General features: G+C 40.7%; 1 protein-coding gene across 1 annotated transcript in view; it reads right to left on the bottom strand.

Moving 5' to 3' along the window:
* Positions 1 to 23,354, bottom strand: part of LOC117936390 (transcription factor IIIB 90 kDa subunit-like) — a 102,796-nt gene extending 79,442 nt beyond the window's left edge. The window contains exons 1-5 of the mRNA XM_034859356.1: positions 23,101 to 23,354; positions 19,088 to 19,296; positions 15,870 to 15,950; positions 8,932 to 9,105; positions 4,945 to 4,976 (exon numbers count right to left, since the gene is read on the bottom strand). Of these exons, the coding sequence (XP_034715247.1) occupies positions 4,945 to 4,976; positions 8,932 to 9,105; positions 15,870 to 15,950; positions 19,088 to 19,271 (471 nt within the window). The 5' untranslated portion in view covers positions 19,272 to 19,296; positions 23,101 to 23,354. The remainder of the gene's footprint in view (positions 1 to 4,944; positions 4,977 to 8,931; positions 9,106 to 15,869; positions 15,951 to 19,087; positions 19,297 to 23,100) is intronic.
* Between the last annotated feature and the right edge of the window lie 236 nt (positions 23,355 to 23,590).

Here is a 23,590-nt window from a genome sequence, read left to right as displayed (position 1 = left end):
CAGAGAAACAGCAAGAAATGCTTGGATGGATTAAAAAACCAACAGTTATTAAATCATCAAGGTCATCCAAGTTTTTACTCAAATTGGCAGATATTAGTTTCCTAGCTGCAGTAGTGACAGTGTTTGCTGCAGGTCTGATCAAAAAGAATTAAACAGCCTCCTGCAGCCCAATCCACTGTTGGAACAATCCCACTTGTAGTTTATATGTGTGTAACATCTCCCCTGACAGCCTGCCAGTGGATACAAAACATTTTGTAATGAACATTCCCGCCTACAGCGGGCAGAAGACAATATGTAAGACTCTTGTAAATTGACTTAAATCTTTTTAATACCTTGTAAGGCAGAAACCGATGACCGGTTAGATAGACTTGAATTAGTGTGAAGCTTGAACCACTACTGTGTTTGAGAAGTTTAGCCAAACTAATAGATTACAGTTGAGACAAAAGAACACACTTGTATTTTTCAAATAAGGTAGGACATTTACAACAAATAGTGAATTCTTAATTTGGATAAATTGGGGGTAATGACACATAACCATTTCAATTTCAATTTCAATTAAATTTTGTATTTATAGTATCAATTCATAACAAGAGTTATCTCAAGACACTATACAGATAGACCAAACTCCAGAATTTACAAGGACCCAACAGTTCTAGTAGTCTCCTCCAGAGCAAGCAACAGTGCGACAGTGGCGAGGAAAAACTTCCTTTTAGGCAGAAACCTCGGTCAGACCCAGGCTCTTGGTAGGCGGTGTCTGAAGACCGGTTAAACGCTCTGGTTTAGGATGGGATGCATGTGCAGTTAGACTAGGTTGAGCAGCAAGAAGCCTGGCTTGTTGGTGGGTGGGTGGGTGGATGGATGGGTGGATGGATGAGGGCAAGTGTGTCATCGGGGTTATCACAATGGCACCTCCCCTCACAGATGTTTCATTGTATTTAACCCACAACACCTCCAGAAGGCTGGGCAGTAAATTCTGGCATCCCCCCCTGACCCGCCCCCAATCTATCTGAAAGGATCCGAGGATGAATACTGTCTGAATAACAAAGACACATCTATCATTTCCTCCACAAATTATCAGCATTACAGCCCAGAATTAAGTTCTGGTGTGGCAAGCTAAAGCAGAAGGGGAGTGAAAGCTACAGGATCAGGTCATGAACTCGGGTCAAATGTCTGTCATTCCTTCAGAGTGAGTGCCCAGACCTCCGGGGCTCCGGGCCGAAGGACAGTAGACAGACGGACTCTCACTCTCAGCCCCCTCTGGAGTCGGGCAGGGACACAGATGCTCCTCTGCTATTCTGGGAAGTAAGTTTCAGCAAGGAATGTATATAAGGCAGAAATGGTGGTGGAGGAGTGGGAGTGTGGAACAAATGCCGCCGCTTTAAAGCACGACGGCGTGACTACAGCTCAATCATTACATATGAGTGTTAGTCTCAAGAAACTCAAGAACAAAATCAACACCTAAGCAGCATCTTAAAGCCTCACTAAGACAATGATGAATAACGGATAAGTTCGCTAGAGCGATTTAGTGTCTTTCAGCTCCAGGTCTTGGTTTATGACCTGCAACAAGCACCACGTTTTTTGTTTTCAAGCCTGAAAATTACTCCTCAAAGTATAAAAACGCTTGCTGTACTCAACTCCTTTTGGTAAGAGACATGACTCTGGTCTCTTCTGAAACAGAGTTCTCTGGAGTTTACTAACAAAGTCAATTTTAGTCAAAGTGATACTGTACTAAGTTTACAGCGGCTCAAACATGAGGATGTGAGATCTTTCACTGCCCTGTCTTGGATGCTCTAAACGACTTTTGTTGGAGTGATACTTGAATCGGACTACAAAAGTCAGAAAACGAGACGCAAAACAACTGAAATTGATTCAATTAACTGTTAAAGATTGTAAAAGGTGTAAGGGATTGAACACCATTTAGCATGTGTTTATTATTCCCAAATAAGATGCAGATTTGACCTAAAAATGACAAGTTTTAGAACTGTAGTTCTAGCATTATTTTTATAAATTTTTCATTAACTCTCATGTTGTCCTCTATATTAGTGTTCTTTTTAATTTCCCAAAATAACCTGATTGATTCCACACAACGCTCCTTGGCAAGTACAAATCTCTACTTTCATAAATTTTGGGGTGTTTTGTTCAATTTTATAGTGATTGGAGAAAAATATTGAAGTGGTTTTGAAATAGTATTGAATGAAATTTGACATATTCCAGTCTGTGATCATCCATCAACATGCATTTCTTTAATTTTAGTCTAAATAATTCCTAATTTCTGCTTTTCTAACTCAAACATTAGGTAGCATTTCCCAAAAATTAGGCTTATTGACCATAAATTCCAAAAATAACTGTGAAACTAAAGTTAATAAGTTAGTGTTACATAGTATTAAAAGTGTTGAAAAAAAAGGGACAAAAACGTAAGAAAAAGTTAAAAACATTGATTAAAAAGCATCAACAAAAGTGTTGATTGTTGATTGAGTGTTGACATAAATTATAGATGTAGAACTTTACATTAGGTGTGTATCAAAATACCAACTCTGATATGTTTGTGCATGTATGCAGCGCGGCAATCTGAAAACCTTTCTACTTTGATAATCGTCACTTTGAACCTGCGGCAGTGGAGCGGTTTGTAGATGGAACGGAGAACCTGAGGAGAATTGATCCCCCTCTCCACTGCAGCGCTAAGTGAAACTTTCCTGGTCGAGGGGTCAAAACTCAAAGCGCTCTGCAATCAAAAACACTGGCGGTTACCAGATACTTCACGGCAGTCTCAACAGGTGGAAGAGAAAACCTTTCAATTAAAGGATTCCTGATGAGACTCGCGTGACTGAAGGCTGCTCCAGTTATATTAGTGAGCATCGACAACTCTACTAAAGACAGAAACTACCATGTTACTGAACCAAACAGGTGCTGTCAACAAGTCAGCTTCACCGCCCCAGAAGAAGATGGTGAAGGCCCCCTGGAAATTGGATGCTGTAATTTGCCAGATAAAAACCTGGTTGTCTGCTTCCCTAAATCCCTAAGAGTTCGATAGACGTAAACTATGTTTTTGAATACTATACTTTCATTTCCTCTCTCCGAAATATTGGATTGGATGTGTTCATACAACCTTTCTGGACCAAATGCTGCCAATTAACAGTACATCGATTTAAAATGTAATAAAAAAGGTACCAGGATTCAAGACCTACACACTGATAAACTAAACGGCACCATCAGATGAAAGTTTGTCATCTGCCTCATTTACAGTTGCTACAGTTCAACATTGATGACTGTCCCAGAACTAAACTTAATTATGAAACTGTCTCCACTGTAGCCAAATGTCCACCTAAAAAACTAGAGAGGATTCCAAACACTGTCCAGAAATCAAATGAAACATTTTCTTCAGAGAAAACGGCCCGAGGAGACCCTTGGGAGACTCAAAGTGTCTGAATATGTGCACAGTATGCAGGATCATCTGCATGTTTGCTTTCAAAAGCACCTGTTACTCAATACTCTGCATGTGTGCAGAGAAATGCATCTTATGTTTAAAACATTCGGAGCATGTGATCGAATGAAGAAAATCTGGATCGCTCATCAAATAAAGGGGAGAAAACAGCTGATATTTACAGCCAGCATTGATCTCGCCCCTGACCAATGTGCTTATTCCACGTGATTAACTTTGTGGCGCGGACTGACAAAGCTCCCCGTTCATCCAAACAATGCAAAGCTGACCACGCTGCCGGGGTGGGGCTTCAATAAAAATGTGATTGGTGGAGTATGGCCTCCCCACAACCAAAGCAAGAGCAGCAGCAGTCTCAATGCTAGACATTAATAACCTCCACCCGCTCAAAATCCACTCCTAATCCACTGCCGGCCTCCTCATGCCTGGGTGTGGACGATGGGGGGAGGGGCCGCAGGGCTACTTCAGGACAGCTGCGTGCATAAAAATAAAAAGCCCCTGACCAGCTGTGACTTGGAGAAATGTCCCACCACCTCCAGCACCACCACACCCCTGACTCACTGTGAATCCACTGCCATTAAATATGCAGGCAAATGGAGCGCTTTCTAAATTTACACACGCACACACAACTCAGGTTTAATTACATGGGTGGAAGTCTGACTGCAAGATGACTGCAGGACCAAGTGGTTAGGCAGAGGTGCATTCTGGGACTTGTGGTGTGTGGTAGGAGTGTGTATTTAATGGCTGCTGTAACAGGGTGGGCTTTGGCACACATTAAAGACAGAATTAAAGAGTTCAAAGTGTGGAAAAGTTATTTTAACTTCAGCTTTTATAGGCTTAGTTTCAGATTATATGAAAATAAATGGTGAATAGATCAAAAAGCAGCAGTGTTTAAATTACAGTTGCACCAAGTAGTTAATTAATCTAAAAAAATCATCTTAATTGGTAACTGTTGATAACAGATTCATCAAATAACTCAATTTCCAAGCAAAGAATGCCACGTTTTATGGTTAAAACTTCCAATAATAAACAAAGTTTACTAACATTTGTTAGTTTTTCAATCTTAATCTACTGTATGTACTCAAAACCTGGAAAGAACTCAACTGTACGTGTAAGGCAGAGCCCTTGTATTAAGGGACTGGTTTTAGGATTTTATGTTACACACAGGGCTCAGTCACAAGTACTCATGCCTCAACATTAACAAGTAAATCTAATAAAAATTTAATTTATCTGAAACCATTTTTTACAATCTATTTATGATTTAAGTCAAACATTTGGTTTCAGGTCCAAAGTGAAAATTTGCTGCTATTTCTTCTTGTCTTCCATTATAGTAGTTAATATTTGGGATTTTTTGGACAGTTGTCCAACTAAACAAGAGATTGGAAGATGTCACCGGGGTTATTTTCTAAATAATCAAGAAACTAAGAAACTAAATGAGCAGAATAATCAAAGACGATAATCATTAGTAACAGCTTTAGCTTTAATTTGACTGGAGACTTGAAACTTACCTGCAGGAGATCACTGAGGTCCAGCAGCATGTCTGAGAGAACCTGATTAAGGAAACTAAACCAAAACAATAAAAGATTTTAAAAAAAGTTAGCCCAGGTAGGACAGATGAGTGAGAAACGGATCAGATGAGACACTGTATAAAATAAGTCACAACAGACTCCAAACCAGTCCAATCAGACAACCTAAACATTCATTTAAGGTATACTAGCACACTACTTTACATAATCAAGAACTAGAAGTGTACTGGAAAGCTGACCTGACATTTGTTTGTTTTTTTATTATTATTATTAAACATAATACAGCAGTACAGCGCATACTGAATCTACAGTAAGACAACATTGAAATATGTAACTGGAATATGGTATAAGGACAACAGAATAGCGGTTTTAAGAAAATATAACTTGAAAAGGTTTTCTTTGATGCTTTCCAAATGATTATGAAAAGTATTGCTGAACATTTTGCAGAACAGCGTCAGGTGGATCTGCCATGGCAGAAAACTTATTTTCATACAACCTCTACCTACAGAAGGAACAAAATACTGCAGGTCAACCTGTAAGTAAGTCTTAAAAAGAGGCAAAAACGGCCAATTGCGACAGACAGGAGGGGGGGGTGCTCTGGTTATGTCATAATCTGATGGTTAGCAACGCCTGAATCCAGTTACTTCCATCTAATTTTCAACAGTTTTAACATATAACAATAATTTGGCTGTGGCAGTAAAGCGTCACCTCTGACCAGACGGATCTTCTAGATATACTGACAGACCTGTCTGTCTCTCTCACACTCACACGCCTCTGGACATCCCACCCTTCTAAGACCATCCCCCCCTTGGACGTGAGTCTCCGTGGCGACAGCGTCTCCGTGGCGACGGGTGCACCTGTCCCCGGGCTGCCAGAGTGGATTAGCGGGGCTCCTCACAATGGAATTAGCAGCAGCGCAGATGAAATGGAAAACATTATCTCAGCGCACGCTTTCTGGAGATTACAGGAAAATAAACGACAGCAGGTCCTTCAGCACATCTGGGTCTACTGGGGGGGAGCAATGTTTACCCCTTTAAATGGAGCCACAGGAAGGAAGATCCCAATGACTCATTTATTTAAATATCCAGGGAAATGAATGCTTGAACTGAAGCAGATGCTGCATTTAGAGAGAAAGTATTTGCATCTGTCTCTATCGCTTTGCACATTGGTACAGACTTCCTGCTTCATAAACTCTGACAAATGTCTAGATGACTGATTAGCGAGGGTGATAACATCACAGCATCTCCTCGGTCTTTCTCAGGGTTTCCTACCACAGCCGATAAATGTGACACAGTATGCTTATCCTATTCAACATTAACATGGTTATTTTAATGACAGGGCTCTAACTTCACTGTTTTTCACCACCATCCTGAAATACAAGCCAAACCGTCCCAAAGGAAATACTGACTGTCCTAATTATATAAAAGGCTGTGCTACAATGCATATATTAAGCTAATTAAAAGTGATATGTGATAAATAAAACAGTGGAAACCTGTGTCCCTGTCTTTCACGGTGGCTGGCGGTTACATTAGAAAGCGCCAAATCCCAGCACCGCGTTGGGACGTCATCGGAGCTTCCTGACAGCTGCGACAGGTACACCGCCTTCAGGTTTCACTGTCATCTTCCGCTCTCTCGCCATTCTACCATGACTTTTGTCGGAGATTAAGGTTGTGGTTTAATCACAGTTGTATTATATTTTAGGCTAAGATTCTTTCACGCAGCCATCCTGAAATCAAACATTTTACCATCCCTGTTGTTGTTGTTGTTTCTCCCCCCCCAATAGCCAGGACGGCAAGAGACCCTTTACTTAAAAATAGTGCTGTACTCAACATTTAGAACATTAATATAGCAACAAACTATTTTTTTTGCGATGGAGCACGCTCCATCTATGTGTGTAGTAACCAAGCTTTTCTTTTCCTTGTTCTAATAGGGAGTCCAGCCGCACGTGCATGTGAGTGCAAGGGCCCGTGTAAAAAATTAAATTAAATAAATTAAGAAAAAAGTCTTGGAATGGTCTTAACGTTGATGATATGGTAATTGTGGTATCTTAGAACTTTTGTTTTAGCCATCATTCCAATGAGTAATAATAACATTGTTCTGTCTGTGTTGTCTTGCCTTGTCTAACTCTATTATAGCGATGTTGCAGCGTTCCCATAGCCTGACAAGGATTGATAGATCGGGGGGGGGGGCTGCTGTGGCCAATCACAGCACATTAGGGCAAAACTCGGTGCAAAGGGGTTTGTTAAAATTACCCCTGAGCTACCGAAATATTTAAGCAGCCATCTTTTCCGAGGTACAACAAACACAGCTTTCTTCTAAAGAAAATCTCTAAGTGCATCCGATTGTTCTTTTGGTGAAAATACACCGGCCAGTTTGTACCGTTGTCATAGCGGCTTTAACAGAGAGTCCATCACTGAACGATGGGCACATTGTTATTTTATTGGATACATACACTTGTGTCAGTTTTGGGGACAACTTTGCTTTTTTGAAGACAAGGAAGGGGCAACCTTAGGCAAAATGAATGGAGGGAAGGAGGAAAGGGAAGTCTGGTGTAGGAAGAAGGAAGGTCACAGAGACAAAAAGGTGGACGAAAGCAAACAGGCCGTCTGGTTTGCTGTGAGGTTGGTCCTTGGTAAATTAAACACCAGATTTAGACGGATGTTTCTTTTTGCACTCTGTCCTCCTTCTGTCTTCGTCCAGATTCTCCCCTGAGACAACATTACAGACTCACCCAGCTGGGGAAAAGGAAGTGAGCAGAGCTATTTTTACCCTTGGCTCACTTCTCCAAACATGCAAAAGCATGCACGCGCGGCATTGCGCCCTCTTCGCCCCGCTTTCATTAGGTAAACCTATCCCGGCCGTCCTGCACTGCTATTACATAACACATTCATCCTCGGAGGCCCAATGAGTCGGGAGTAAACCGACAACGGTGCAAAAACCAAGGAGTCGTCCAGCTTATGAAAAAAACATGTAGCTAAAAGTCCCATTATCCCGAAGATGACGCATCGCTCTCGACTTCAATAAGCTGCCGTGAGCAGATTATGAAACCTTAAGAAAGGCATTGACGGGCGTCTCAGCCTCCGCACATCAAAAGCAAAAGTAACCTGCCCACTTTGATGTGCCGTCCTCCATCAGTTTCAGATGCACGTTGGCAAAATTAGCGTGCAACTTTGTCTCAGCGCTTTGTCTTAGATCAAATAAAAAGAGTCTCATGCAGGAAACAGCACTTCACTTGTAGACGTCTTTGATCAGGTTTACTTTCAGAGGAGCTGTAACTATACTAGACACAGAGTCCACATACGCAGGGATGCTGCTTTAGCTCGTGTTTTGTGCTCTCTACTTACAGGCTCATGGCACATAGAGCAGAAACAATTAGTCGATTCATTAGTGCGTCAATCAACAGAAAACAATTTAGATAATCAAGCAATGGTAGACATTTTGTAAGCAAAACAGTCACTTGTTTTTAGCTTCTCAAATATGAATGTTTAAAGCAGATTTTTTTCTTTGCGTTTTATGATAATAAACTGAATATGTTTGGGCTTTGGACTTAACCCGAAAAAAGAAATATAAACCCTACTTTTTGATATTTTATAGCTCAATGATTAATTGGTGATGATTTTATCACATATCACTTTTAGTAGATGTCTTACCTCGGCATGTCACATATTAGCACGTTCCAAAGCTAAGCTACTATTTGGAATGTGTGTAGTGGTAGAGTTCCACACAATTTAAAATGTATTGACATTCTGGCACTCAGAAAGTAATTAATTATTCACGATTTAACTGCATTACCTTGATATTGTAGAAAATGTCTTTATTCGATCAGTATGAGGCCCGTTTTTTAAGATATATAGAGCTTTCTCAACAGATTTATGGAGTTTCGTTAGTGCTTCATGGTGTAAAATCCATGTTGAGATACTTTCTACAGTATCTCAACCATTATGAAAAGGTTTCGATAGGAAAGGATACGTGGCGTTCCCTCGGTGCGGCAGACCAGGTAGAGGCATGCAGCAACGACGTGGGCCGACTTGCGGCCGGTGGTCAGGTGTTTCATGAGCGCCATCTTGTAGAAGTTCAGGGCCGTGTCCAGACAGTGCTGGTTCATCTGCAGCTGGTGACCCAGGGTGTTGATGTTCTGTCGTGCTGGAGAGACACACACAAAAAAATTTTTTTAAAGCATGCCAACGCATAGAAACATTGTGACCATTAGTCATTAACACATGTACAAAGTATTCAGCATCACGTTTAGCTTTAGGGCTGTCAACCAAAATTCTAAATTCAAATATATATTCGATTGTAAAAAGAAATGGAAGTGCTATCCGCTCCTTAAACATTTCTCTCCTGTCAGTACACCGTCAGTATAAAATATTAATATACATACACATCTGACATTTCTCCATTTAGTGCATGTATAGGTACTGAGCATGTGTGTGTAATTCAGGCCTGTGTGTAATAACAACAGAGTGTAAATTCTAAATAGTGAGTGTAAAGTCCCCTTGCGGGATTAATAAAGTATCCATTATTATTATTTGTTTTCCGCTCGTCTGGTGGGGGTGTCTAGTTCATTGGTTCAGGTCACAGGTAATAATCAGCAGAGACGCGTCTGTAAACTTGTGGTAATAAAATGACAGAGCGCTCTCTCCCCGTAGGGTTGAAAATCCAGCTGCTCCACTTAGCAAAGCTTGCCCCTGTCAGCCACCGTACCAACACACTCCACGAAGCAGTAGGTGTCAAGAGTTTATAATTACTGCTATTGTAGTTAGTGTGTGTGTGTGTGTGTGTGTGAGATTGTGAGAGGACCTGAGCTCATCATGTCTAGTCATGCCGTTTCACTTTCAGAACTGTAAACAGCAGATTTCCTACACGCACAAACCTCTAGATCTCAGTTTTCTGTTGGGTCATTCCAGTCAAGACGTGAAAGAAAACAATCTCTTCACAAGGTTCACTTAGTAGCTCTGGAGGATCTGAAAGCTTCCATTGCTATTTTTGTATTCAGCAGCAGAAAAATGCCCAGTTGTTGTGGAAATGTTAATGTTTTACACTTTAAAGACAAAGGTCAGGAAGTGTTTTAAAATTACTCAGAAATCTACTAACTAAAAGATGCCATTTAAGGACAACTCCATGGGAATCTCGAAAAAACAGGTTTGCCTAATATTTGAATGAAATATTACTGTACAAGAATAAGAGTCTACAGCGATGCTAGTTGCTTTTTGTGCCTTTTTTGGAAGAATGCATTCATACAATAGTTAGCAGACATTGAGTTTATTTTTTAAATGAGAAAAACAGTTAAAAAAAAAAAAAAAAAACTTTCTTAAAAAAAAAAAAAAAAAGGACCATAACACTCAATGCTGATTCCTCCAGCTCAAAATCCCTTCACTTTATAGAAGACATGCAGTACAGAAATACATGAGATTAATACAAATAAATATAACCCAAAGAAGCCAGACACAATCAGAAACAAACCAAAGACCTAGAGGCAAGAGACCACGGAAAAAGAAAAAAACAAACACAGCTTCGCATGCATGAGATTGGTTGCTTTGGTTTCAAACCAAAAAAAAGCTTGCTGCTTCCCTCATTACGACCAAGTTTGAGTCACAGATTATAAGTAGGGCAGACACGCTGCACCTGTAATTAAAAGAAATACAAAACTTTTCCTGCCCTTTACGTGACTGTTCACCTCAAACCCCCAAAACAGTGACTGATTCCATCATAGTAGCCTCTAAATATAACACCTTGTAACATTTAAATGATCACGAACTGGGGCACACCGAAGCAGAGTGGCATTTACACATCCACACGGGATGATAGAGTCTCTGGGGAGCTGTTTGTACAAACACCTACACACACCTGGATTAGAAAACAGGTGATTTATGGTCATCAGTCACACACATGCAGTCCAATTTAACCCACAACGTCACCAGAACAAATGTGAACGTTCCTTCTTGTCCATGAGTTAGCAGCTGGAGATCTGTCCATTTACACTGGTTTTAAATTGAATTTCGGTGATCCGAACACAAGTGGAAAGCTGACTATCTACCAGATCTCCAGCTGGACACCTGTGTTCAGATTTCCTTACTGACTAAGTCACGTCCACCACAGTTCTAACGTCCACGCTCGTGTTAGCGGTTTTGTCGGTACAGCTGGAGATATCGCCGTCGGCAGAATCCAATGCATCTCCTCCTTAAGAACAGGCTAGTCGTTTTCCCTTGTTGCTATTCTTAATGCTAAGCCAAGCTAACTGGCTACAGCCTTATATTTAACAAACACATACAGCATGGCAGCTGTATCAATGTTTTATGTCTCAAAATGTAATTTTAACCAATATTGATTGTAAAACTCAATGTAAAACAAACGAGTCCCCTCATATTTTGTATGAATATAGCCACACACCTACCAGCTAAACATTTAGATTCACAGGAATCACACACTCAATTTTTACTGCAGCTCCATTTTGTGATTCAGACAAAGTGTGTTTTTGCACATAAATCTTGCCTTTAAAGCGACATTTAAATTCCAGACGTAGTGTCCACACACTCACTGTGTACCGATACATGAGGGACTGGTCATACATTATTGTCCAACACAAATACAGGGAGAGGTGGGGGGTTGTGCTCCCAGATATGAATCAGTCGGCAGTGAGACTGAGGAGGACAAGGTGCAGACGGCCGCTGGGGAAAGTTTGTGGAGAATAGGAAGAAAGAAGAGCGGTTCCTCTTATAGAGACGCCTGCAGACTCAGAGGGTCATAAATCCACACACACGGCAAGGCTATTCCCACTGACACACACATCCACACAAACACACCCACCCAAATTTGAAGCAGAGTGAGACCTCCTCCCGCAACGCCAATAATAAATCATCTAGGCAGGGGTAACACCAATTGTTAGCCTCATCCCTGGTAGCAATGCATGGTAGTGGTTCTGTGTGATTTTGTATGATGTGGGACATACAATATTAAGCTGAGTGAATTTAAGGGTTGTTTAAGTATGACTCACTGTGCCCATGCATACATCACGCGGATACCATACCAAGATCTGACGTCAGATTTGTGTTGTAATAAACTGGAGGCTCGTCGAGTTTACTGTATTGTTGTCCATCAAAGTGAAGACTGACCACATGCCAGTAACCCATGACAGTGGACTAGCATGAAACCAGCTCAGCGTAACCCTCATGTTGTTGTATCAATGTTCATTTTAACTACCCAATGTTAATTCTCCAAAATACCATGATTTTAGCAAGAACCAATCTCTAGTTTCATCAAGTTTGGGGTTTTATTCAATTTTATAGCATTTAAAAAAAAAAAAAAAAAAAGTATTGAGTAAAAGTTATCCATCAACATCCATTTCTTTACTATTAGTCTAAATACTTCCTAATTTCTGCTTTTCTAACTCAAACATTAGGTAGAATTTCCTACAAATGCGGTTTATTGACCATAAATACCAAAAATAACTGTAAAACTGAAGTTAATAATATAAACCAAAAAAAATTGACAAACATAAAAAAGGGTTTGAAAAAAGGGACAAAAACAGAAGTTAAAACCATCGATAAAGGAGTCAAAAGTGTCCTTTATCAATGTTGACGGGAAGACAACACAAGGGTTAATGGAATCATGTTTAATTAAACCTGCTATGACACGCTGTGAGAAAGGTACGTTAGTGAGAGATGGAGGTGCTGGTAGACGTGTTTGTACATTTGGAGAGAGCCAGAGTAGCAGTTTTCCAGTCTTCGTGCTAAGCTAAGCTCAGCTAACCGTCTTCTGCTTCATATCACCATTCAGACCTGAGAGCGGTATTGATCCTCTTATCTCACTCCAACCGTAATAAGCATAAACTATTGCTTTAAGCAGTGTGTGAAGATTTATACACACACGCAAACAAACGGCATAGAAAACATATCTTAAAGCCTCTACACGTACACACACCCAATTACAAGCCACATATAGTATATGGTATAGTATTCCCCAATCCTCATCGTCCTACTTTCCCTTACACACAAACACTGTGACTCAACTAATCCCCCATCGACATTACTCAGCGTCTTCTGCAGTCTGACAGCTCTGTGACTCTGCGGCTCCGTGGCTGAAACATCAGCGGAGCAGACGGCAGTCCCTGCAGTAATCAGCAGCTCAGACGCTCTGCCTGGCAGACAGCCAATCAGCCGAGCGCTTTTCATCCGTCTCTTACGAGTTCCTGTTGAGGTTTTGGGTGTGGCATACATCGTTCATGAAAATTACGGTGTAATTTTTTATGTGATAAAAAATATGATATTGTGATACTTGTTGATGTAAGGGCTCCATACCGTCATACACACAACCACAAGCACAGCGGTCATTGTTCAGAGTTCATATAAATTCAAAAAGACAGCAGACCACCTCAGAGTGTCACATAGACAATATCAGGACATTCTGATGTGGAATTTTAACAGAACACAGTTATGGTATTTTGGAGAAACTATCAAGATATACAGTATAATAGTCCCTTAAAAATACACCAATATGAATTATAAGTCATATCGCCAGCCCTAGTTAGTGAAACAGCTTTGAGGGTGTGGTGTGGGGGGGGGAATTTTGTTCCACAACTACTACAGTTTTGGTTTATTTTAAAATCACCAAAATATCACTCTCTGCCAAAACCCAAATGAGAGAAGCTCTCAAGAGAAAAATGTAGATGTGCTCATCTGTACTAGGGCTTTAACTTATTTATTTTTGTTAATTAAAAAATGTTCTGGTTCACTCCCAGCGCTCTCACAGCATCTTTATCAGAAAGCACTATTGCAGACCTGCTAAGTGGCAAACAGCAGACAGACACAGTAGTGTCCAGTGTAGAGAGACAAGCTGGTCAACACAGTGGTGCATTTAGATAATAAAGACGGATATTTAAACTACCAACACTTGATGAATGATACAAGGTAATCAATTGGGATTCTTCCACGACCCGACAAATACCAGACGCATGTGGCAAGGCATACATACCATCACAGTGGGGCTGCACAATTAATCAAAGTCATGATCACGATTCTGTCTTCCCACGATCAAATTTGCGTAATAGAGCGATTTTAAATGAGTCATTCCGTTCATAGAATGCTCCGGGTTGATCAAAATAATTGCGTTGATCGATTCGGTCCAAAATGGCCCTAATCATGCAGCCCTACATCACTGACTACAAGGCTGCTCCTCTACCCTGGGAGGACAACACAGACTTCCTCAACACACTCAACACACTACTTTGGTCAGTTGGAAGCGCTCAGCAACACTCGTGTGAGGAAATCCACACCTCACGCAGATGAACAGGCACTCAGACTTGAGACAGCGGATGTCCGGAGGACGTTAAGACTGAACGCACGAAAAGCAGCGGGCCCCAATAACATACAGGGACAGGTTCTCAAAGACTGTGCTGCCGGACATATTTAACACCTCACTGCCCCATGCTGTCGTCCCATTCTGTCTCAAGACTGCCACAATCATACCAGTGCACAAAAAAACACAATTTCAACACTCAAAGATTACCGCCCCGTCAAACTTCCCCCCATCATCATGAAGTGTTTCGAGAGGCTGGTGAAGTACCACATCATCTCCAACCCCCCCCCCCCCCCCCCCCCCCCCCCCCCCCCCCTTTTGATCCGCTACAGTTTGTTTACCCCTCCACAGAGGACGCCGTCTCCTCCACCTGAGCCCGGAAAACCTGGAGAAAAACACCACCCACGTGCTGTTTCTGGACTTCAGCTCAGCATTAAACATAGTAATCCCCTGTGTAACTGGCTGCTGGGTTTCCACACAGACAGACCCCAGTCTGTGAGGGTTGGAGAAAACACCGCCAGCATCATCTCCATCAGCACTGGCTCCCCCCAGGGCTGTGTACTGAGCCCACAGCTCTTCACCCTGATGACCCATGACTGCAATGGTGGGTCTCATCAGCAACAATAAGGAACTGGCCTACAGAGAGTAGGTGAGACACCTGGTGGGTCTCATCAGGGACAATAAGGAACCAACAGGTTCCACAACAGCTTGATCCCCCATGTCATAAGACTGCTGAACTCCCAATAAACCTGCCCCACCACACACACACACGTCACTTTAGATGGACATTGTGAACCCAACCTGCACTAAAACAACTTTACATTTATATTAATACATCCTGCTGCTACTTATATTTGCACTTGTCATAATTGTCTTATAACAATTATTCATTTTATATTGCACACACTTTATATTGCACACTTATATTTATACGGTTTCTCTTTGTTACTTGTCTTTTTCGGAGCCTTGCAACATAATCTCGCTCAATTGTACAATGTGAATGTGCAGTTGAATGACAATAAAGTCTGTTAAAGTCTAAAATAAAGTAATTGGAGACATGAAGAGAAAAAGCTTCTGCTGGGACTTAAGGTGCATTTACTGTGTGAGGAGTTCTTTGAACAGACAGGATAATAAAATTCAAGGTGAATCAGCCAAAAGAGCCTTTAATTACTGACGTCAGACGAGGTTAAAAACGCCAATGTGTTGCAACACAGCGGCTTTCTGAAGACAACACTTGCAGAATAAGAGAAGACTACAAATATTTATTTACACGTGAACTAAAGCTGCAAATTTGCTGATTTATTATCGATTTTTTCCTGACATTAAATGGCAGACTCTTCTGTAAAATTAACATCCTCTGAAGTCAGTCTTCATCTCCTCTGCTGCAATAAATGTCGACTTTACTAGATTTACATTTAATGTCTTTACATTTTATGTGTCTATAAAACAAAAACTGTGCAATACATATGTATAATTGATGATCCTGACCCTCAACTATTCCCATTTCTGACTCTTATGCGTGAAAGAGAAACCAAGAAGACAGCCGTTTCAGTGGGCAGCAGGGACTCGTAGATTGTAAAGAAGGCAGGTGGCGCCCTCTGCTGGTCACTCACCTCTCTGCAGCGTCTTAGCTCTCGACTCCCTCCCCATTCCTGTGTGGTGGCCATCTCCAAAAGATGGGTTGAAATTTCCACCTGAAACAAAAGATCAAAGACTCCCATCAGGACGGGAACTTAAAGAACTGTGTTTTCCTTCTATTTCTAAAAAAGTCAAAACAACTTTTCTTTACTTGGACATACACACAAGTTTGGGGTCACTTAGAAATTTCCATTGCACTTCATTATAGACCTAACACCAGCTGAGATGAGCTGCATTGTTTCTTCTTTTAACCAGCAGCAGTATTCAGATCACATTATGTGTTTACATAATTGCAAAAGGGTTTTCCAAAATTTCCTCGTTTTTTTTAATGATATCAGATTAGTGAACAGAATTTGCCTTTGGAACATTGGATGACTGGTTGCTCTTAATGGACAATGTAGATACAGTGCCTTGAGAAAGTATTTGGCCCCCTTGAACTTTGACCTTTTGCCATATTTCATGCTTCAAACAAAGATATAAAACTGTAATTTTTTGTAAAGAATCAACAACAAGTGAGACACAATCTTGAAGTGGAACTTAATTTATTGGCCATTTCAAACTTTTTTAACTCCAGAAGTTCAGTGAGGATCTCTGAATGATCCAATGTTGACCTAAATGACTAATGATGATAAATAGAATCCACCTGTGTGTAATCAAGTCTCCGTATAAATGTACGTGCTCTGTGATAGTCTCAGAGGTCCGTTTGAAGTGCAAAGAGCATCATGAAGAACAAGGAACACACCAGGCAGGTCCAAGATACTGTTGTGGAGAAGTTTAAAGCTGGATTTGGATACAAAATGATTTCCAAACCTATAAACATCCCAAGGAGCACTGTGAAAGTGATAATATTGAAATGGAAATAGTATCAGATCACTGCAAATCTACGAAGACCCGGCCGTCCCTCTAAACTTTCAGCTCATACAAGGGGAAGATGATTAGAGATGCAGCCAAGAGGCCCATGATCACTCTGGATGAACTGCAGAGATCTCCAGCTGAGGTGGGAGACTCCATAGGACAACAATCAGTTGTGTACTGCACAAATCTGGCCTTTATGGAAGAGTGGCAAGAAGAAAGCCATTTCTTAAAGATATCCATAAAAAGTCTTGTTTGAAGTTAGCTACAAGCCACCTGGGAGACACACCAAACATGTGGAAGAAGGTGCTCTGGTCAGATGAAACCAAAATCAAACTGGCTGGGATGGAGATTTGTCTTCCAACAAGACAATGATCCAAAACATAAAGCAAAATCTACAACGAGATGGTTCACAAATAAACATATCCAGGTGTTAGAATGGCCAAGCCAAAGTCCAGACCTGAATCCAATCGAGAATCTGTGGAAAGAACTGAAACTCACAAACGCTTTCCATCCAACCTCACTGAGCTCGAGCTGTTTTGCAAGGAGGAATGAGCAAAACTTTCAGTCTCTTGATGTGCAAAACTGAGAGACATACCGCAAGCGACTTGCAGCTGTAATCGCAGCAAAAGGTGGCGCTACAAAGCATTAACTTAAGGGGGCTGAAGAATATTGCGTGTCCAATTTTTTCAGTTTTTTTATTTGTTCAAGTTTGAAATATCCAATAAATTTTGTTCCACTTCATGATTGTGTCCCACTTGTTGTTGATTCTTCACATAAAAATTACAGTTTTAAATCTTTATGTGTGAAGCCTGAAATGTGGAAAATGTCGAAAAGTTCAAGGGGGCCAAATACTTTCACAAGGCACTGTATTACATTAAAGATCAGGCCCCCCTATTCAGATAAGCTGGTATTCTGTCTATAACGGAGTAAGATGGAAATTTGGAAGTGACCCTAAACTTTTGACCGGTAGTGTACATAATACGTAAAATAAACGCAATACTGTCCCATCATAAATTCATACCAAGTATCATCTATTAATTTAGCACAAATTCTATATTTTAAACTGAATTAATAAAAATTACAGATGAACGATATAATAAACTAATGAGGTTGATAACTAAACTGACTGGAAACCTATTTTGGCAATTGGTTTAAACATTACAGTAAACTGAATATTTGGGGGGTTTAAAATTATTGTAGGATTTAAAAAAATAAAAAAAGTTTTGCAGACATCCACTTGGGCTCTGGGAAATGATAGAGCATTTATCTTACTTTTTTTTTGCATAAAACAAAAATATTTGCATATTTGCTGGTTAATTAAAAAAAAAGAAAAAAGAAAGGTCGTTGCAGCTACACAATAAACCATAACAATAATTTGATTCTGCGCTCTAACCCCCACCCCCAAATGCTTCTTATCGGTTATTGGCAGGAACAGTTATGTTTGGTGGTTCAAGTTAGAACAGATTGTTTTGTTGGTGTTTGTAGACCTTGGGCTGTCTACAGAGACTGCGTCTTTTTACAGTGTGTTCAGGGGACAGGCTGCTAGCAGATAGTGAGGGGATGTTTTTTACAGTGTGTTCAGGGGACAGGCCGCTAGCAGATAGTGAGATTTTTTTACAGTGTGTTCAAGGGACAGGCCGCTAGCAGATAGTGAGGAGATGTTTTTTAAAGTGTGTTCAGGGGACAGGCAGCTAGCAGATAGTCAGGAAAGGTTTTACAGTGTGCTCAGGGGACAGGCAGCTAGCAGATAGTGAGATGTTTTTACAGTGTGTTATGGGGACAGGCAGCTAGCAGATAGTGAGATGTTTTTTACAGTGTGTTCTGGGGACAAGCAGCTAGCAGATAGTGAGGAGATGTGTTTTATAGCATGTTCTGGGGACAGGCAACTAAAAGATAGTGAGGCGAGGTTTTTTACAGTGTGTTATGGGGACAGGCAGCTAGCAGATAGCGAGGAGATGTTTTTACAGTGTGTTCTGGGAACAGGCAGCTAGCAGATAGTGAGGCAATGTTTTTTTCAGTGTGTTCTGGGGACAGGCAGCTAGCAGACAGTGAGGCGATGTTTTTTACAGTGTGATCTGGGGACAGGCAGCTAGCAGACAGTGAGGCAATGTTTTTTACAGTGTGTTCTGGGGACAGGCAGCTAGCAGTCAGCAAGGAGATGTTTTTTAGTGTGTTCTGGGGACAGCCACATTTTCTATCCAGGCAACAATTAAGCAGATGTTTTGTGCATCTTCCTTAAAATTAGGAAAAGTGTAAGAGTGATCAGCACCTCACTACAACCCTCTGTGTTAGTTTTTTTTCTATATTGTATACTGATTATCTTTTTTCACGCTCTCACCGTCAGCAGAAACAAACTGTCCGACGGCCGACGAGCCGCCGCCTCCCGTCTCCACAAACTCCACCTCGGACACGATGATGTTGTCCTCCAGCACCGAGCCGCAGGTCATGCAGACGGCGTCGCCGCGGGCATGGTCCACGTCGATGTCCGAGCTGCCGCAGTTCCTACACACCTTGGAGCTCATGGTGGCGGACGGGGAGCCTCAAAGCCTGATGGGAAAACATCACAGTAATTAAAAACCTCACCATTAAGCAACAATTCCATTTATTTTTTTGTACAGGTTCAGTGATGGAGAGTAAACCAAGTACATTTACTGAAGTAATCTACATGTATGAGCCATACATAAACCTGGGATCCCTCCGAGTTAAACCCCAACAAGTGCATGCTAATGTTAACTGTCAGTTGGAGAGTAAAAGTCTGTGTACTCGTATGCTGAAGTACATTTTAGAGATTCTTGTCATTTACTATTAAATAAAAAAATATTACTTCATTTCCAAGGACGATATTGTAGTTTGCACCCAAATTTATTCACCTGAGAGCTGTACTTTCTGGTTGCCTTTCAGATCACAATTTCAATTTTTTTTAAACATGCCATAACATTACAAAATTAGTATAAATAACCAGTGGTTCCAAACATGTTTTGCGTGTGTTCCCTTACAAAGAAGCTGTATTTAGTTTGGGACCTTCGTCATGTTTCAGCAAGAACTGTTTGTTTCTAGCTGATCCAAAAGACTTTTTTTATTCTCTCAACAAATAAAGGAACACTTCATTCTTCGGTGCAATGTGCCCCTCCACAATAAAAAAGGCAGCATGATACTACGATTCACCATGGTAACAACCACAAAGTGGTTGGCGGAAATAATCACGCGCACAGACAGCGAGTTAAAAAAAAAAAAACACGGCAGCTGCTGCAAAAGAGAATTTCCGTGGGAGAAAATTGCTGCTTGAGTAAATGTGTACATTCCAATATAGTGTATTTCAAATGTAATCATAGGTATAGCCTAATATGACTGTTGAAATGGTATTTAACCTATAATCTATTTTGTTTAGGGTGAAATACTTTGGGTGACAAAGTACTGCGCCTACTAATACCATTCTGAGGCGGCAGCACCGATATTGACATGATTATAATTAGTAATCTTTTATTCCAAAAGGGTTTACGTCATTCACCTGCAATAATAATAATAATAATAAAAAAATAAAGCCAACTGCGGAACTCCTTTTTAATGTCTCTTACAGGTTTGTGCCCGGGGTAATCTACAAAAATTTTCTTGGATTTGTGTAGAAATTTTGTGTCTCTGCTGCTTCCACACAAGTACAAACTTGAAAAAAATACAGGTTTCTGAATGTCCTCTGCCTTCAATCACCGGGTGAACTGTGCAAAATCTTCACTGCTTTCTCCGTCACTAGCTGAGACAAGGAGGCTAACCGTAGCAAGCTAGCATACTAGCTCGCTCTCAATGGCAAAACACTGCTCAAACAGACACTAGTTGACCATAACCTCCAGACTACTACAGAAATACTTCCTGTCCCTGTTCTGCAGGTATACCACAAGTGGCCCTGGTCTAGAAGAAGTCTCACAGCTAATCCTGCCTTGGATGACCAAAGCTGGAGAAAAAGTTCTCCGCTGATGGGATCGAGATGCTGAGCATGTGTGACTCCAAACAAAGATAGGATAGAAGTGAGATGTCTCACTCTGTAGCTAAAGAGACCTAAACACACAGGGTAAAAACAGGATCTTTTTTTGTAGTCTGCCAAACAGTTAACAAACCAACATGTTTTTATTCATGCAGATAAACTGCGCTAAAATGCACCTGATACAGACTGAATGACTAAATGAATGAGGAAATGAAAGAGTGCTGTGTCAGAGGGGGGAGACTGATACAGACTGAATGAATGAATAAGGAATGGATAAATGAATGAGGAATGAAAGTGCTGTGTCAGAGGGAGGAGATGGACACAGACTGAATGAATGAGGAAATGGAAGAGTGCCGTGTCAGAGGGGGGAGACTTATCCAGAATGAATGAATGAATGAATGAATGAAGAAATGAAAGAGTGCCGTGTCAGAGGGAGGAGACAGAGAAGAAAACCTGCTCCCGACCAGGTCAGGTTCACTGGCTCAGTTACCATTAGATACCGACCAATGAAGGATTTTTAAAAGGTTGATACGAGTATTTGGTCATTTAAAAATCCAATATATATATATTTTTTTTTTTAAAGAACAGATTTCCCTAACATTAGTTATTTATGAGTTCTCAATTTTTTTTTTTTTTTATATAAATCTGCCATTTTAAATGCCGGTACGATAAATCAGGAAATGCCCAATATCGGCTGATAATATCGGCCTGCCAATATATCAGTTGGGCTTTTGTTACCAAAGTAACTGACTCTGAGGTTAAGTTACCTCCCTTTCTGTAACAGAAAGCCCAGAGTTTCCCTCATCTCAGGTTTAACTAAGTCAGAGTTTTCACTAAACCTGCTTTCGGAAACGGGGCCCACAACACGCAACAATAAGAAAACACCCATTTTTTTTTTTTTTTACGGAAAAAAAAGAAACATCTGACTGACAGCAGACATGTTGACTTGTCACAGTCAAAACCCAATTAGAGGAAAAAGTTCAAAGTTTGTTCCACATAAAAGGTCTGAACCTAATGGTACATAGTGTTATTAGTGCAATGGGAATCTAGTCCAATATTCTAGCCAGTTAATATATTACATTTCTATTTTGTGTATATCGGAAAAGAATGGCAGGCAAAGCACAAGGGAATTAAGAAATGATCTTAAATCAATTTGACATTAGTTAGCAAAAGGCTACCAAGAATGAGCTAAAGTCTATTGCTAGGCTAACAGTAGATAGCTGCAATAGTTAACCTAAACTTACATTTTACCTTATTTCCCAACACCACTGACTGATAGCGTCATAGAGTTAAGACCATTAAGGTCTATATAAAAAGAGACTTCAGATACAGTATTAGGGGACCACTAAGGTCTATATAAAAGACTTCAAATACAGTATTAGGGGACCATTGAGGTCTATATAAAAGAGACTTCAGATACAGTACTAGGGGACCACTAAGGTCTATATAAAAGCATCCAAAGACCCCATGTCATGGGACCATTAATGTTTAGTTTTGCATGCTGAGGATAATTGCATGTCTTTTCTTATTGTTGTGTTGTGGTTTATTTGCATGTGTTCTCTTATTGTTGTGTGTTGTGATCTAGTCGTGTGTGTGTATTTTCTTATGTTGCAGTCCAGTGGCCTCTCAGGGCCACCATAGGCTAGGGAGAACTGTCAGAGAAGTCGTTAATGTCCCAAATGTAATTTAGTTCAAGTAAAAAGTTGCATGAAATGAAAATACTCAAGCAAAGTTTAGGTACCTCAAAATTGTGAGTACCTGTAGAATATTATTGCTAATAAGTTACTTCCCACCAAACTGTCCAGCAGTGATTAAAATTAGCAATTATTACAATACACATTGGAAATTCATTTGGCATAATGAGTACTGTTAAGTTTCGTATGTAAAGTATATGGTGCTCCTAATGATTTTGTCATTGTATAAATGAATTTTACTGGTAACAGTAGTGTAGTATTGCTACTTTTACTTGAGTAAAGTATCTGCATCAGTTGCAGTTTTTCTGCTTTGCTCCCATTAGCCGGCTAGCTACGTGGCACTGCACCCGGGGGGCTAGCTCAGCGTTTTCTTTTTAGCTGGCCAAATTACGAATATTTTAAGGGCTAAAGTCGGCAACCACAACCATGACCTGTCTTATTTTCCCCCCTAAATTAACTTTAATATATATAATGTGTCAATAAGCCGTTAGAACAGCACGTGTGAGCCTTTCACATGTTAACAGCTGACGGCTAACGGGACGCTGCTAGCCGGCAACACAGACTTCATACTCACCTTAACAGACATTAACATGAGTATTTAATGAACATGGCAGCGTCACCGGTAATTAAACACACACACACTATGAGAGTGTAAGTGTCGGTGTGTGTAACGTTACATACCTTTAGACCGAACAGCAGCCGTTTGCAGCCACGCAGGGGCGCGTGCAAGCCTCCCCACCGAGTGTTTTAGACAATTTATCAGATTTTAAAGTACGTATCATTGACTGCGACACTTATCGCATTGTCACTGTGTTAAATAGAGGGCGAACTGCAACGTGCCAGCACGCGGAGGCTTGCTTAATACTGTAATATCGCTGCAATCCTCAACACAACACACCCAACATGTGCGTTTGATGCTGTGGAGAAATGGGCGAGACCAACTAGGACCTGAGGGGTGGTGCAATGTCAAATGTTTAATTTAATTATTAAAAATAAGACTGGGTCCGTTTGTTTTAGACGTAAGATAGGAAAGTCCGGATTCTGTTGTAATCGTTATGTTGGGTGTTAGAATAATGTAAAATCTGCTAAAATTATAGCATATAGAGTTAATAACGGCTCCAGAATCACCTACTTGTTTAAATGCACTTCTTACTTTCCTGCTTTTAAAAGG

This window comes from Etheostoma cragini, chromosome 20 (assembly GCF_013103735.1).
Source record: "Etheostoma cragini isolate CJK2018 chromosome 20, CSU_Ecrag_1.0, whole genome shotgun sequence".
Classification (NCBI taxonomy): Eukaryota; Metazoa; Chordata; class Actinopteri; order Perciformes; family Percidae; genus Etheostoma; species Etheostoma cragini.
Note: the sequence above shows the minus strand (reverse complement) of the source record. Positions and strands in the feature narration are given on the sequence as shown.